Source organism: Gymnodraco acuticeps, unplaced genomic scaffold, assembly GCF_902827175.1.
Source record: "Gymnodraco acuticeps unplaced genomic scaffold, fGymAcu1.1, whole genome shotgun sequence".
Classification (NCBI taxonomy): domain Eukaryota; kingdom Metazoa; phylum Chordata; class Actinopteri; order Perciformes; family Bathydraconidae; genus Gymnodraco; species Gymnodraco acuticeps.
This window is the reverse complement of record NW_022990370.1, coordinates 60,034-74,184: the sequence shown is the minus strand read 5'-3', so window position 1 is coordinate 74,184 and position 14,151 is coordinate 60,034. Positions and strand designations below refer to the sequence as shown.

At 41.7% G+C, this 14,151-nt stretch overlaps 1 protein-coding gene across 3 annotated transcripts in view; it reads left to right on the top strand.

Moving 5' to 3' along the window:
- syne3 (spectrin repeat containing, nuclear envelope family member 3) overlaps window positions 1-13,597 on the top strand; it is a 60,917-nt gene extending 47,320 nt beyond the window's left edge. For all 3 annotated transcript variants that reach the window (XM_034224373.1, XM_034224372.1, XM_034224371.1), the window contains exon 18: window positions 10,094-13,597. In XM_034224373.1, the coding sequence (XP_034080264.1) occupies window positions 10,094-10,276 (183 nt within the window). In that variant the 3' untranslated portion in view covers window positions 10,277-13,597. The remainder of the gene's footprint in view (window positions 1-10,093) is intronic.
- Window positions 13,598-14,151: the final 554 nt, after the last annotated feature.

Below are 14,151 nucleotides of genomic sequence, written 5' to 3'. Positions count from 1 at the left end.
TCAACATACTGGGGCAGCTCCATAGTGGCATCATGGTCCACCATGGAACATGTGATCAGAGAGGAGAGTCAGCTCTGATCCACTGCAATCACAAAGTGCTGCACTTTAACTGTGGTGTTACATTTCAAATGACGTGTGACAGGGGATCAAACCTCAGACATTAAAGAGGTTTGCCTGATAAACAATATCAAAATGCTAGAGCAATCTTTTTTTTGTGCTATTTTCTTACTGAGCGAATTGTTTCAGCAATTGAATTACACAGAGTGGTGCAGGAATGAGTCCTAAAACCCAGAAAGTTTGCATTTGACCACTTCCTGTTCCTTTGTCTCCAAGCCAATTTGTTGTTACTGTTTGTGGTGAAATGCCTGAAATAAGGTCTTTGGGTAGGACAATGTGAAGAGATGTATCCTACAACATGAAATACATCAGTATATACTCCACTGCTGAATGTTTGAAGCTTCTATGCATCTGGAAAATGACGGTTGCTAACAAGTGACTAAAAGAGACTACTAAACTAAAGGGGGGCGTTGGGGAACTCCAGTTCGAAACCCGCTCCCGCCCCACTGCGTCAGGCCGTTGTGTCCTTGGGCAAGACACTTCACCCGAATTTGCTCCTGTGGGTATTGTCCACAGTAGATGACCATTACATGTATGATCTGTATGTGTAATGTGTATTTGTAAAGCGCTTTGAGAGTCTTTGATAAAGCGCTATAATAAATATAAGGATTATTATTATTATTATAAACATCATCACACCAAACATTAGCCTTTAGCTTAGCGGTGGTGATGCGCAGCCATGTTACTGTGAGGTCCTTTGATTAGAGCCTAACGATAGCCTTTTACTCAAAGCAATTGCATTTATGATTCAAAAATCCTAAAAATATTGTTAATATGTGGAGATGATCCTGCTGAACAAAAACGTGCAAGTATTACAAACGTGTGTCAGCGACAGATCTTATGTTCTGCAATTCTCCCAACAGCAATGGAAAAGCCCTTTGCTTTTTGTCGAGCCCTTGTATTTTTGGAGGCCAACCCGGAAGTTGGCATCACATCATCCGTGCACCATTGTATTGAGCTAAGACCTAAGACCTCCACCAGTGTTACAGGATCCTGAGTGAACAACTGTTTTGTAATGCAGGATTAGTGACCTGCACACATTCGGACAGTTCCGGTCCTTCTTTAACACCTGAACCATCCTGCCCTAATACTCTGTATAGAGCCACAGACCTGACGTGACCACCCAGCACTGCACCAAGTCAAGCATACCAAAGCCCCCCCCACTCCACCATTCCTTTAGTAAGCAGAGGCTGGTGAGCAGATTAAAGCCCCCCCTTCTATTGACCCCTTAGCTAAAGGAGCCCTCCAAACATTCCTCTATCTGTTCACACGCTTGTTACTCCTTCTTTATCAGCCTTTCTTTCTTTATAAGTGGGTTGTGAGTCGCTGCTCTACCTTTACTGTTCTGGTCCCATGGAAGAGAAACAGTGTTCAGCAGCTATGACTTCACCGGATGAATGATGTGCGGGACTCTTTGAATCAAGACATTGTGTTTCTTCTTAAAGACTGCCAGCAGCTTTGTGAGCATGTCAGCTCAGCGTTCACATCCTGTCTGCTTTGATACCTTCTTTTGGACATCATGTCTTTAAGCTGTCAGACCTCTGATAGGCCTGCAGTCAGGAGTGAGTTTATCAGCCCTTTAACAGACACTTTCCACCAGATCAGAATACAGATCTATACTGAATCCTAAGAGCAGGGGTGTCCATACTACGGCCCGGGGGCCAACTGTGGCCCGTTGTCCATTTTGAAATGGTCCTCAGCCAATTCTAAAAGTATTATGGAATATGGCCCGCACATGAAACATGTGCTTCTCTTACATTATATTGTACTTCTTTCAAATATATCTAAAAATATATTACACAGTAGTGTTCATTTGTTAATAAACCCACTTTTCAAATAAAATCAGCCATTTAAAGTTGAGAACATTTTCCAACAAATCTTAGTTGATAAAAAAAAGCCCAATAACTTATTGACATAGTAATCTTGAAATATACCCTTCGTATTTCCCCTCATTCTAATCAATTTGAGGCTTCTGTTTTAAAGAATGAGCTGCCAACACTGTTTGTAACAGAACAAGTGAAACCCTATTTGAAGCATATTCAAGTATCAAGCATCATTGACCAGCTGCTGCTGCTGGTCAAGTGTTGACTTGTATCTTGGTACGCGGATCGTCCTCCTGGCTCTACGGCTGTCAGACTGAGCGCTGAAGCTCTTTCAGACAAAGTGTGAAAGTGCTCATGGTGAAAAACATTGTCAAGCAAATATATAGTAGCAACAATACATAATAAAAGGCAAGTAGGCGATGTTAATGAATCATAAAACAGTGTTGATTTCCTGTCAATGTCTCGTTTTCATACAACATTTAAAAACCGCTGGGTCGAAGCTCTGCCCATCACCCGGCAAGCAATAAAGAAAAACACACTTCATGGACAAAGGGACTTATTAAAACATGTAATGTGAACAGCCGTGCTCAGCTCTTTGAGCCTGGACTCAGAGTTAACATTCTAATCTGGATGCTAACATGCTCACAATGCTAACATGCACAGGCTTAGTAGCCATAATGTTTGCCATCTTCAACATGTTACATAAGGATGTTGGCATTGTAGTTAACATAACAAAGACCAATGAAACCTGAGCTGTAGGTGTTGGGGCAGTTGGAATGTTGACCTGATGACCCTTTGGTCATCAGGTCAACATGATTACCATTCATCCTGAGGGGAAGTTCAGAGTGGATTCAAATGGTGATTCATAAAGTGTTGTCAAGAGTTATCAGTCGAGACCAAACCTGTCAACTAACTAACCCTGCCAGAGACATTCTTCTATAATGGCAACAAAAAAGAGCTTTTGAAGGCATGTCACCACAAATAAATAAATCAAAGACAATAAAAACGTTATAAAGAGGCTGCTTGCTGTTCACGTACTCCTGTCACCTTTAACAGTCCAGGAAACCCCTGAAATCAATGCTAATGCTATCATTTTGACAAGCACACTAGTTCTACATTATGCTTACAACATGAATATAACTTTAAGCCATTTTTCCACCAAAGGAAGTCACCGCTGACTTGACCCTGAGCAGGTTCTAGCAGGACTCAGGACACATGCTAAATGAATTAGCTAACTGAATGCACAGAGTCCTGCTTGACTCTGACTGTGATAGACCTGCAGGAGGTGTTGAGCACTTCTCAGTGAAGTGAGGCATTGGGTGTTCTGACTCCAAGAACTGTGTGTGTGTGTGTGTGTGTGTGTGTGTGTGTGTGTGTGTGTGTGTGTGTGTGTGTGTGTGTGTGTGTGTGTGTGTGTGTGTGTGTGTGTGTGTGTGTGTGTGTGTGTGTGTGTGTGTGTGTGTGTGTGTGTGTGTGTGTGTGTGGTGTGTGTGTGTGGTGTGTGTGTGTGTGTGTGTGTGTGTGTGTGTGTGTGTGTGTGTGTGTGTGTGTGTGTGTGTGTGTGTGTGTGTGTGTGTGGGGCTAGTTTTGCTTCCATCAATCATTAGCCTTTCCACAAACACACGTCTCTCCCCTCCATTGTTCCTTTCTCTAGCAACCAGCTTGCTCCTGCCTGCGAGAGGCGTTGTTTAGCTAACATTAGCTAAAGGGTTTGACCTTAAAGCCACATGGTTGGTTATTTAGTACCAACAGTTTCAGAGTGCAATATTCTTAAGCCTTTGTTGCTATGGACTGCTGTAACGTACCATGTGCAACTGTTATGATTCAATGACTTTTTTTAGTTTTCCCTCTCCTGTAGTAATAATAATAATCCTTATATTTATTATAGCGCTTTATCAATGACTCTCAAAGCGCTTTACAAATACACATTACACATACAGATCATACATGTAATGGTCATCTACTGTGGACCAGGGGCGGATCTATAAAAATATCCATGGGGTGGCAAGAGGGTGGCAGGAGAATTCCAGGGGTGGCATCCCCTGGCAGAAGTATATGCTGATTTAATCGCAGTCATATCAATCAGTGTTAACTTGGAAAGCCACAATATTAATATTTTAACTCAATAACATTTGGTGACATTATTGTGGCACATCAGTAAAGCCTTACATATAAATATAAGGTGGCAGACATCATTTAATTAATTTTAACTGAACAATACCAGGGGTACCAAATCTATGCAGACTGCTGCAATAAGTACATTAATTAACTGTCTCATCGATGTTTGTCTGAATGAATATGATACTATTAACAATCATATTATTCCTATCAGCTGTCAATCACTGTTATGATTCACATATTCAGTGTTATTATTAAATAAACTATATTTTTTGGAGGAGTTAATGATGAATGCTCCTCAAGATGCTTGCTCACCCTCCTTCGAATTCGAAAGACAAGTAATTACTATCATATATCAAAATAATCAAAAGAACAGTTCAGCGCCCCACAACTTCATTGCAAACAGTTACAACCTTGACTTTACATCAGAAAGAACAAACATTAAAGAAGTGACTAACTGCATCAGTTAGGGTTAAAAAACGTGTATTCAGCTAAAACATATACATCGCTGCAGCTATTATCCAGTGGAAAGTCCGTACCTACTGGCCTAGTTCAATCAAAGTGGTTACTTTCTTTTGGCTGGGCCGTGAAGTTTTACACACCGTCTTATTTGACTTTCTCAGGACTTAAAACTGTTTTTTACGGGCAGACCCCCACAAAGAAAAAAAATATTATACACACGTAAGGTCATCATCTTAACAGTTGTTATTCGACTCATCCGTGAGCAGAGCATCAAGTTGGCATGCCTATTACAGCTGAATGTGGCGACTTATTAAGATCTAAAGCTATGGTGTGTTTTGATTGAATGCTGAGTACAGCCAAACTTGACAGGCTCTTCTCTGTCATTGTAGACCGCAAACAGTGGCGGCTCCAGAGTATTTTTGTTGGGTAATCTATGGTAGGGCTAACCCATACAGTGGTGGGGCTCAAGTCAGTATTTGCAATGTAATTACATACACGCTCCCCTTGACAGTGAAACGCCACGCGTGAGGTTTTGATTATTTCCCTGTCTCAATCCAAATTGAACTGTATGAAATTTGTCTTGTAGTAAATTTGTCTTGTAGTAAATAAAAAGGGCGACCTGGAGCCAATCCTGCTATTTCCCCACAGGTGAAAGAGTTGACATGCTGAAAAGCCAACCCCTGCAGGGGGGTCTGGGGGGATTCTCCCTCAAGGAGATTTTTTGAAATACTAACATAAAATACACATTCTGGTACTCTCTTGAGAAGACAAATAAATAAATCTATTACTACACGACATATTTAAAAAAATGAATGCCATTTTAGTTTTTTGTTACTTTGTTCTGAAAGCTGAACCTGCTGCTCCTCACAAAGAGAAGAGGGAAGAGGCTGTGAATGACTTTACATTGTGGATAAGGGTGGATAGCCCCCATTGTCCTGTGTGTCAAAATGAAAGACAGCCCACACACCTATCAATCATCAAACCGTGGGGTCTCATTTCATTACGTGTTGATTTCTATCAACACGTAATGTTGTATCGATGTATCAGGACTTCCTGCAACAACACCACGCCGTTATCGTGATTCTGATTGGCCAGAAGACATTATCAAAGATGTTCTATTGAGAAGACGATCACTACGTGACAAAAGTTTTCAAAACCGTTTCTAGTCTTCGGTATTTCCAGACAAGTGGCTACTGAAATCAATCTTACTGACTGCTGTCGGGGCAATTTACTCCGCGAATTGGCGGACTTTATTTTGCTTACCTTAACATCATTTTTCATGGTGGGGCTAAGCCATTTCTTGGTATGGCTGTAGCCTACCCCAGCCATACCCTGGCGCCGCCACTGACCGCAAATACCTCATTCCTTCCGTCTACTTGGATCCGAAATGCTTCTCGTTTTGCCCCGTTCAAATGAAATCGCCGCCAATCATATTTCCACGCTCGTTCCAGGGCCGGGGGAGGGGTTACAAGGCTCGCGTCTTGTGCTGCATTCACTTGCACTCGGACATTAGAGATTTTCTCTCATAAATGTCCGATGAGCCACAACTTTTTTTTCAAAACAAAGCTGCCAACTGGGGTGGCAAGGCATTTTTCTGAGGTGGCAGCTGCCACCCCGTGCCACCCTGTAGAACCGCCACTGCTGTGGACAATACCCACAGGAGCAAATTCGGGTGAAGTGTCTTGCCCAAGGACACAACGGCCTGACGCAGTGGGGCGGGAGCGGGTTTCGAACTGGAGTTCCCCAACGCCCCCTTGATCTGATGATCAAACGCACAGACCACTGCGCCACCCGTGTTCCACACTCCAGTTTCCCCCCGCCTTCCAGAACCTTATGACATCACCATGTAACACTCACACTCGCACACTGTAGTTGATAGGCTAAGGGGTGAAAAGAGGTGCTGCAGCACGGGCAGTATGAGAAAAAGAAAGCACTTTTTGTACATTAAAGCATGGAGACATGTCCCAGTAGAGCAGTGGTTCTCAAAGTGGGGGGCGCGCCCCATGCCAGGGGGGGCGCGAGAGACCAGGAGGAAAAATGGTTAAAAAAAAAAAAAATCATAATTTTAAAAATTATTGATTCGAAAATAATATGATGCAGTACAGTATTATTACGTGTTGAGAGATGTATCCATAGATCTCTTCATTTTGCTCTCAAAGTGCACCAGATTGATGCATTTAACTTCAATATTTAAAAATGAAATCTTCCTGGGGGAGCTTGCCCCCGGACCCCCCTATGTGAGGTCCACACACCACCTATAAAAATAGCACTTTACCCCTGCTAAGCTGATTATCGAGCCTTCATTGTAACAGTCGCGGGTACACTGTGTGTATGCGTGGGGAATGTTGCAGTAGAAAATTCCACTGTAGCGACCGGTACATTAATGGGAAACCCTAAATGTTTGAGCACCCTCTATGAAACGTCAAGCTACCTGAGCTACTGAGCCTGACTATTTGTGTTGGGGGGGGCACGACTTTTTTTTTTCTCCAACGGGGGGGCCTGACAGAAAAAGTTTGAGAACCACTGCAGTAGAGACACAACATATGAAAATAAACCTAATATGTCCTCTTTATGAATGACTAAACTAACGAGTAGTCAAATTCACAAGACGTAAAAAAGCTAGCTAATGTTAATTTCATTTTTTAAACTACACAAAGCGAACTTCTCCCTTGGAAGAATTAAAATATATGGAAAATGGATAATCAAATTGTGCCTATAGCTGCAATGATTTAATTAATTGTTCCCCCAAAACATTCTAAATGTACCAAATGTACAATTTCATTTCAAACCTTTATTTAAGCAGGTGAATCGCATCCCTTTTTCAAGGGAGACCTGCTGAAGGTAGGTTCCACATGAAGACATCAAACAACAGAAAAACGCATATTTACAGCGACTACAGTTTACATAGCTAGTGACATTTACAGGTTCCAACAGTTTCCGATTGGATAGCATCTATCTGTGCTTTAAAAACATGTAGTGGAACCAAATTGCTCAGCTTCCATTCCTTTTGCAGACTGTTCCAAGACAGAGGAGCTGCGTATCTAAAAGCTTTCTTCTTTAATTCAGTCCTAGCACTTGGCACATGTAATACAAGCCCATAGTCTAAAGATCTGTCACATTTGTTAGAAGGGAAGTCTGGATTGGTTCCTATTTATTTTCCTCCTTTTCCCTTATTCCGTTTTTAAATGTAGCAAACACCCCTCCAAACTATCAACAGCCTGTTTATTGTCCAAATTATCATGGGATAAGTTTCAATTGTACTTATTATTATCGTCTAATAATGGTACATTGAGTGGAAGTAGTGGGAGGAGGTCTTCGAGCGTACAGGAAGCACACCTACAATTCATATCATTGAAAATGCCACAAAGCACAGTTTACTTCCTGTGTTATTACAGTAGTTACTTTATATCAGTACCACAGTTCAATGGATTTGAACAAATGATGTTCACACAACAATCGAACACTCTAACTGTTAGTGACAGATCTCTCATCTGTTAGGGTAACAGATGAGAGATCTGTCTTCATGTTGAACGCTGGGCCTGCAGGCTCTCAGTGACGCAGAGAGAAGGTGAAGGATGAGCGTAGGCAGGGAACATGATTCACAGAATAACAAGTGAGAGAAGCAACTGTGTTCATCATGTTCCTCACTGCTGCTTCTCCACATTTCCTTACGTGCTTTCTCAGTGTGCATCTGGCAGTATGTTGGTTTCAGAATATGTCATATTTCCCAGAGTTTCAGAGCTTATGAACCATCATCATTCTGAAAATAAAAAAGCAGTCCAGACAGTGTTTAAGGCCAGCAGAAAGAAAAAGTTCAGTTTTGAGAAGTGACTTTGTAGTTTCATTCATAAGACGCAGAGAAACAGAAGCCAAGTCATTAGTAGAAGCCAGCAGACCAGAGGTGTACATGATGTAAATACAACGCAATGCCAAAGTTATTAATCACAGTGCTGAGGGTTCACTTTATCTCCTGTCATGAAGCAGCACATCCTTATCAAACCTAACAAGCAGCAGGATGTGAAGAATGTTTGCTGATGGCCAAATGGTTCATTTTTGATAATAATAATAATTGTATTTTAAATGGAGGCCATTATGGTAAATAAAGTCATTATGGTAATTTATGACATTCATACCTGCAGTTTATCACATATTTAAAAAATAAAACAAAATGGGCTGAGGGATTAAAACATGTCAGTTTTCCATTACTTGGAATATAAATACTTACTAAGTGTTTGTTGAAAGGGTTAGGTTATTCTTCCGACCTCCAGGTTCATATCAGTGTGTAGTGTCTGTTAATGTTCAAAAAGCTCTTTATGTTTCTCATACTCCCTGCTGTCAGCGAACACGGCCGGCTCGGTTCGCTGGCGGCCGGCATCGCCCTTTATTTTGTATGTTTTTAAACGGCATCATTTAAGTTGTGCTGACAGGCGACAGAGGTCCGTTCAGCGGGCCGTTTCCACGCAGCAAGGCTTTACTTCACCACCGCTAAGCTTAAGGCGGCTAATGTTGGATTTGATGACGTTTAGTCATCTCATTTAGACACTTATTAGCAACTGCTGTTTTTAGATAGATGGACAGATAGATAGAAAGATAGATAGATATATATATATATAGATGTTATGACACAAAGAAGCTTCAGACATTCACTAGTGGGGTATTTACTGTCTATTCTATGCATGTAGAAGAAGAAAATCCTATTTCCGACCTTGAACCAAAAGCACAATAAAAAAACCTGTTGACTTCAAGACAAGCTAACAGGAAATGCTAAAATGCTAACTAATTTCTGTGTTTTAGGACTTACTGCACCACTCTATAGGATAGAGATTTCAAAAACACATAAGCCGCTTTCACACCAAGTACTTTGCCGTGCTTAGATCCCAGCACTTAGTGCCAGCACTTAGTTCCCCCATGGAACTAAAGAGCCGATCGCGTTCACACCGGAATAAGTTCCCTGAGGGAGGATTAGGCAAATGAAGCCGCTGACGTCACTTCTTCTTCTGCTTTGGGTTTACTGGCAGGCCGCAAACCACTTCACGGTGTATACTGCCACCCGAAGACAGAAGTCCCCGGAGTTAGGGACTGGCTTCAGTAGAAGCTGCTGGGACTCCCAGCAGCTTCTACTGGAGCCTTCCGAGTAAATCGCCAGAACGCCGACACCTCCTCATCTCCACCGCTCCCATGTTTTCTTTTGTGTTGCCATAAGTTAGTCTCTCTGCGTTGGTGTGCGGGGCTAATGCTAATGCTAATAATGCTAATGCCAGCTAATACAATGGCGGCTTCACATACATTTTCAGAGTTTTACGGGGTGTGGTTTGCAATTCGCCCAGCCAATCAGAAATTGGAACTTTTTTCTCCCCAGGAAAGTACCTGCTCTCTAGCAGGGGGTAAAAAAGGGGGTAAAAAAGTTCTCATGAACTAAGTTCTCTTTTTGGTGTGAACGCAAAATCCCAGGAACTATCGGAACTAAAAGGGAAAAGTACCCCGGTGTGAAAGCGCCTATAGCGATCTGTTTCTACAGGGCATTTACAACATACTCTTGCTAAATTGTGTGTGTGTGTGTGTGTGTTTTTCAGAGGGCGGGGCTGTGGCAGAGGGTCTGCCGGCTGGCCCTCCCCCTCTGGCTCCTTCTGCTGGCTCTGCTGCTGCTGGCCTTCCTGCTGCCCTTCATGGACGAAGGCAGCAGCTGCTCCCTGACCAACAACTTTGCCCGCTCCTTCAATGTCATGCTGCGCTACAACGCACCACCCCCCACGTAGGAGAAGCCCCCATAACTCACTATAACGGACCGTGGTTTATTAGGTGACGTTGACCCTCTCCCTGGATTACAGAGAAACAAAGAGGACTAGAACATCTCAAGGGCAATCTAAGGCTTTGCAACAAATCATATTCTCATTTAAGAAAGTTATATTCATTGCTTAACATCATTTTCCTGATGCTTTACACATTATGGACAAAAGCTCTTAGATAATGGTGTAGAAATGATGTTCATGTAAACTTTAAATAACTTAGCTTTAATATTAACAATATAACCCATCATCGTGACACAAAGACTCTGCTTTGAGATTTGGTATACCCAGCAATTGTTTACACCATTTTCTTGTTCACTTCATGCCAAATTTACAATTTTATAAGATTAGTTTTTTGGGCTTTTTGACTTAATGGTTAGAAGACCTGCTGAGAGCCAGGAAAGGGGGGGGGGACATCGGCAAAGGGCCACAGGTCGGTGAGGCCTTTGAACACAGAACGCCCCAGAGAGCTCATTTTGAGCAAGAAACTATTATGGTTGTTATAACAATTGATCTTTTTAGAAGATCCAAACTAAAGACTGCAGCAACAGAAATAGACATGCTAAGCTTCGGCTAATGCTATGCTAATGTTGTAGCAGTGCACGATAACTATTTTGCAAGGAACTACAAAGTGCAACCTTTTATTTTGAATGGTTGTTTTACATGTTTTAGGACATTGTGTGTTCCTATTATAACAACGTCCACCAGTACTGTCCCTGTGTGTTCATACTGAGAGCTAAGGACTCAGCATTAGCACATGTGTGAGTTGTTAGCATTTTTCACACTGTAGGCTATTATCAGTTTTTACAGCCTGGCAGCACAATCTGCGATCTCCAGTGCTGGGCAGTAAACCTATACAGAAGTGCCAGAAACTGCAGCTCCATGATGACCACTCCACCCCCGTGTTTAAAGGCAGACTGTACTGCAGAAATACACGTTTACAGCCACATACCAAAAAACTGTTTTACAGTTCTTTTCATATTCATCACAACTGTATGCTAGGAACATTTTCATACAACTCATGTATTTTAAACTATATTAAGGCTTACATTTAGGGGCGTGGCCACTTTGAGTGACAGGTAAGAGCGGTCCCAGTTTGCTAGCTGCTAGCTACAGCTCTGCTATGCTACCTAGGTGCGCCTCAATATTATCCACAATGCTGGTTTTTAGATGAGTGGAGAGTCAGAGGGCGGCGTCACTGCAACACGAGTGACAACCAGAGGAAATCTTGAGCTTCACAACAGCTCTTCAGACACCTGTGGGTGACGCCACAGAGAATCTGTCCGGCTTTAGGAAGGCAGCGCAGTCCACATACAAATGGCACAATCAGAAAAAAGACAATTCTTATTCAGATTCAGATCCTTCAGTTGTTTTGAAATAGTGGAACAGTGGTTTATCTTGATCAATCAGTGTTGGACTCATTCACTTTCACTTCAGTCCCAGTTGTACACATGAAGAATCATTATGATAGTATGGCCTATTTTGTGTTTAGCCAAATATTGTTATCTCTGTTTTAATCCTGTCAGCTATGATGTCATGTCATCTGCTCACATACATGCAGGGAAACTGAGGTGGCCCTGATCTATATGCTTTAGGTCTACTTTCATGTCAGTAGGGTCGTAGCTCTTCTTCTTTGGTATTTATTTGAAGCTTCTTGTACCAGAAACTCCTGAGAGCAGTACTTTTCTTATTTTCTGAAGCTGCTCCTTTGGCTCGAACATGGTGAAAACAACCTGCCTGACACTCTGGCTGTGCTCCGGGTGCCAGCAGAACTATAAAGCTTGGCAATCATCTTTTTATGTGCAGACATGAAATAACTTAGAACTGTTTTTCTCCTCTCTTTACACTCCACACACAGCTCTAAGAATACACCCACCCCCTCCACACACACCTTCCCTGTTTTGTCGGGCTTGTGGGTGTTATTGAATTATCATGCTGCCATGGCAACAGTGACCAAATCGGGTGTATCTATTCTTCTTAAGTCTCTGTTGTTGTTTTTACATTATATCTGGAATCGTGGACGAGGAAACACATCATCTTCTACCCTCATGTTAATCCTTGATTTCCTTCTGCTCCACCAAAACACTCAAAACAGAGAGGTCCCTGAACTCATCACACACAAATACTGGTTCATGCTGTGTTTACATTATCCGGGAAATAAGTTTCCCTTTTATTGGATATCCTTGAAATGCAGCTGTAGGTTATGTAACAGACATGCTCACACTAGAGCTATCCCTGTCAGAAACTTGCATTTTATCAACTGAAATGATTACAGATGCTTTCTCACCTCTGAATTATTCTGTTCGGATGTTTTACATTTGACAGTCCTGAAGAAGACTTGAGTCATGACCTCGGTCAGTTCATGTTAGCCACCAAGAAGAGAACAAGGAATATTTATATATCAGTACAAAATATTTGTTCTCATCACACAGTAAAAAGTGAATTTCAGCATCACGTTAAAAGATGTTTGCCACTGACACTGTTAATCCTATGGTTACTTTATATATCTACCTGCTAGCTCAGGGTAGACTACAGGCTCATCTTTAACTTATATTCATGTGGGTACATTACAAAGAAATGATTACAGTTATTAGCACAAGTACAACAGTACAGATATATTTGATCTTCTTTTCCCCAGGTTTGGTATTGTTCATAGTTTTCTAAATGTGTTTTCACATGGTATTTCAAACAGTTCCTACATTTGCACGTAGCTGAAAAGCATGTTTTCTTAGTCTGTGTTGAGGCCCACACTGTAAGAGGAGGGGGCCATCATTCTAAAAAATCACTTCACGGTTAAAGAGTATGTGAATATGCTACGTCCAGCACCACATATTAAATATTCAGTTACCTTGAAGCTTTAAGTTAATCAGCCGTTCCATATTACATTTGTATTTTCTATGTAGCTTTGTACTATAAACGATATTAGCAAGTTTAATAGAAGGTTTAATGCGGCATTATATTCTATTGTACTGCTGCTTATCCCCCCCGCATCTATGCATGTCTCGCTTAAAAGCCTTTTGTGTATTTGAACACTTTATGCAACTTGAATTGACTTGAATCGGAGTGTGTGACAAACAAGAATAGTGTGAGAACACTTAATATGCAAACATTCTTAATGCCGGCTCAGATAGAGGTATTGATTATGGAAATATACAAGTAGTGTTAGAGCTTTTGTATTCAAAGAATTATATTTTATTCATCTTTGAGATGAAACGCGTCATGTTATTCAAAGAGCTTGTATTCACCAATGTTTTTGTATTCTGTTGAAATAAAAGTGCAGTTTGAATATTCTGGGCTGGAATTCATTGTGACTTTAAAATGATGATTATGATCACACAGGATGAGGAGAACACACCTTTGGAATCATTTCTCACTTTGTATAGAGCGCTTTTCCAACAGCGTCCTGTCTGTGTGGACCCAGTGTTCTCAGAGGAGAGACTGATGGATGCAGGTGGTGCAGACACTGTTTAGAGAATTACTAACACATTTCTGCTTTAGTCTTTATATGGAATGAGTCAAAGAGAACAACGGAGAACACATTGTACATTCACACACATCCAGTTGATATGTAATGTATCACATTTTGTGTTTCTTATCTGTGTGTGTATGTTCGTTTTCCTGTACTAGTGAGCACCAACTATTGAGAAACAACCGGTGATGTGAGGACCACCAAAATAATATGCTATATTCTAATGGCCACTTAGCCTATACTTCATGCTGGGTAAGTGCAAAACTCCTCACGGAACGTGTGTGTGTGTGCAGCCTCCTACGCTTCTCTCACCTCCCCCCCAGCCAGCCCACCGATCTGTGCTGCAATCTGGAGACCACTCTCTGCCAGATACAAG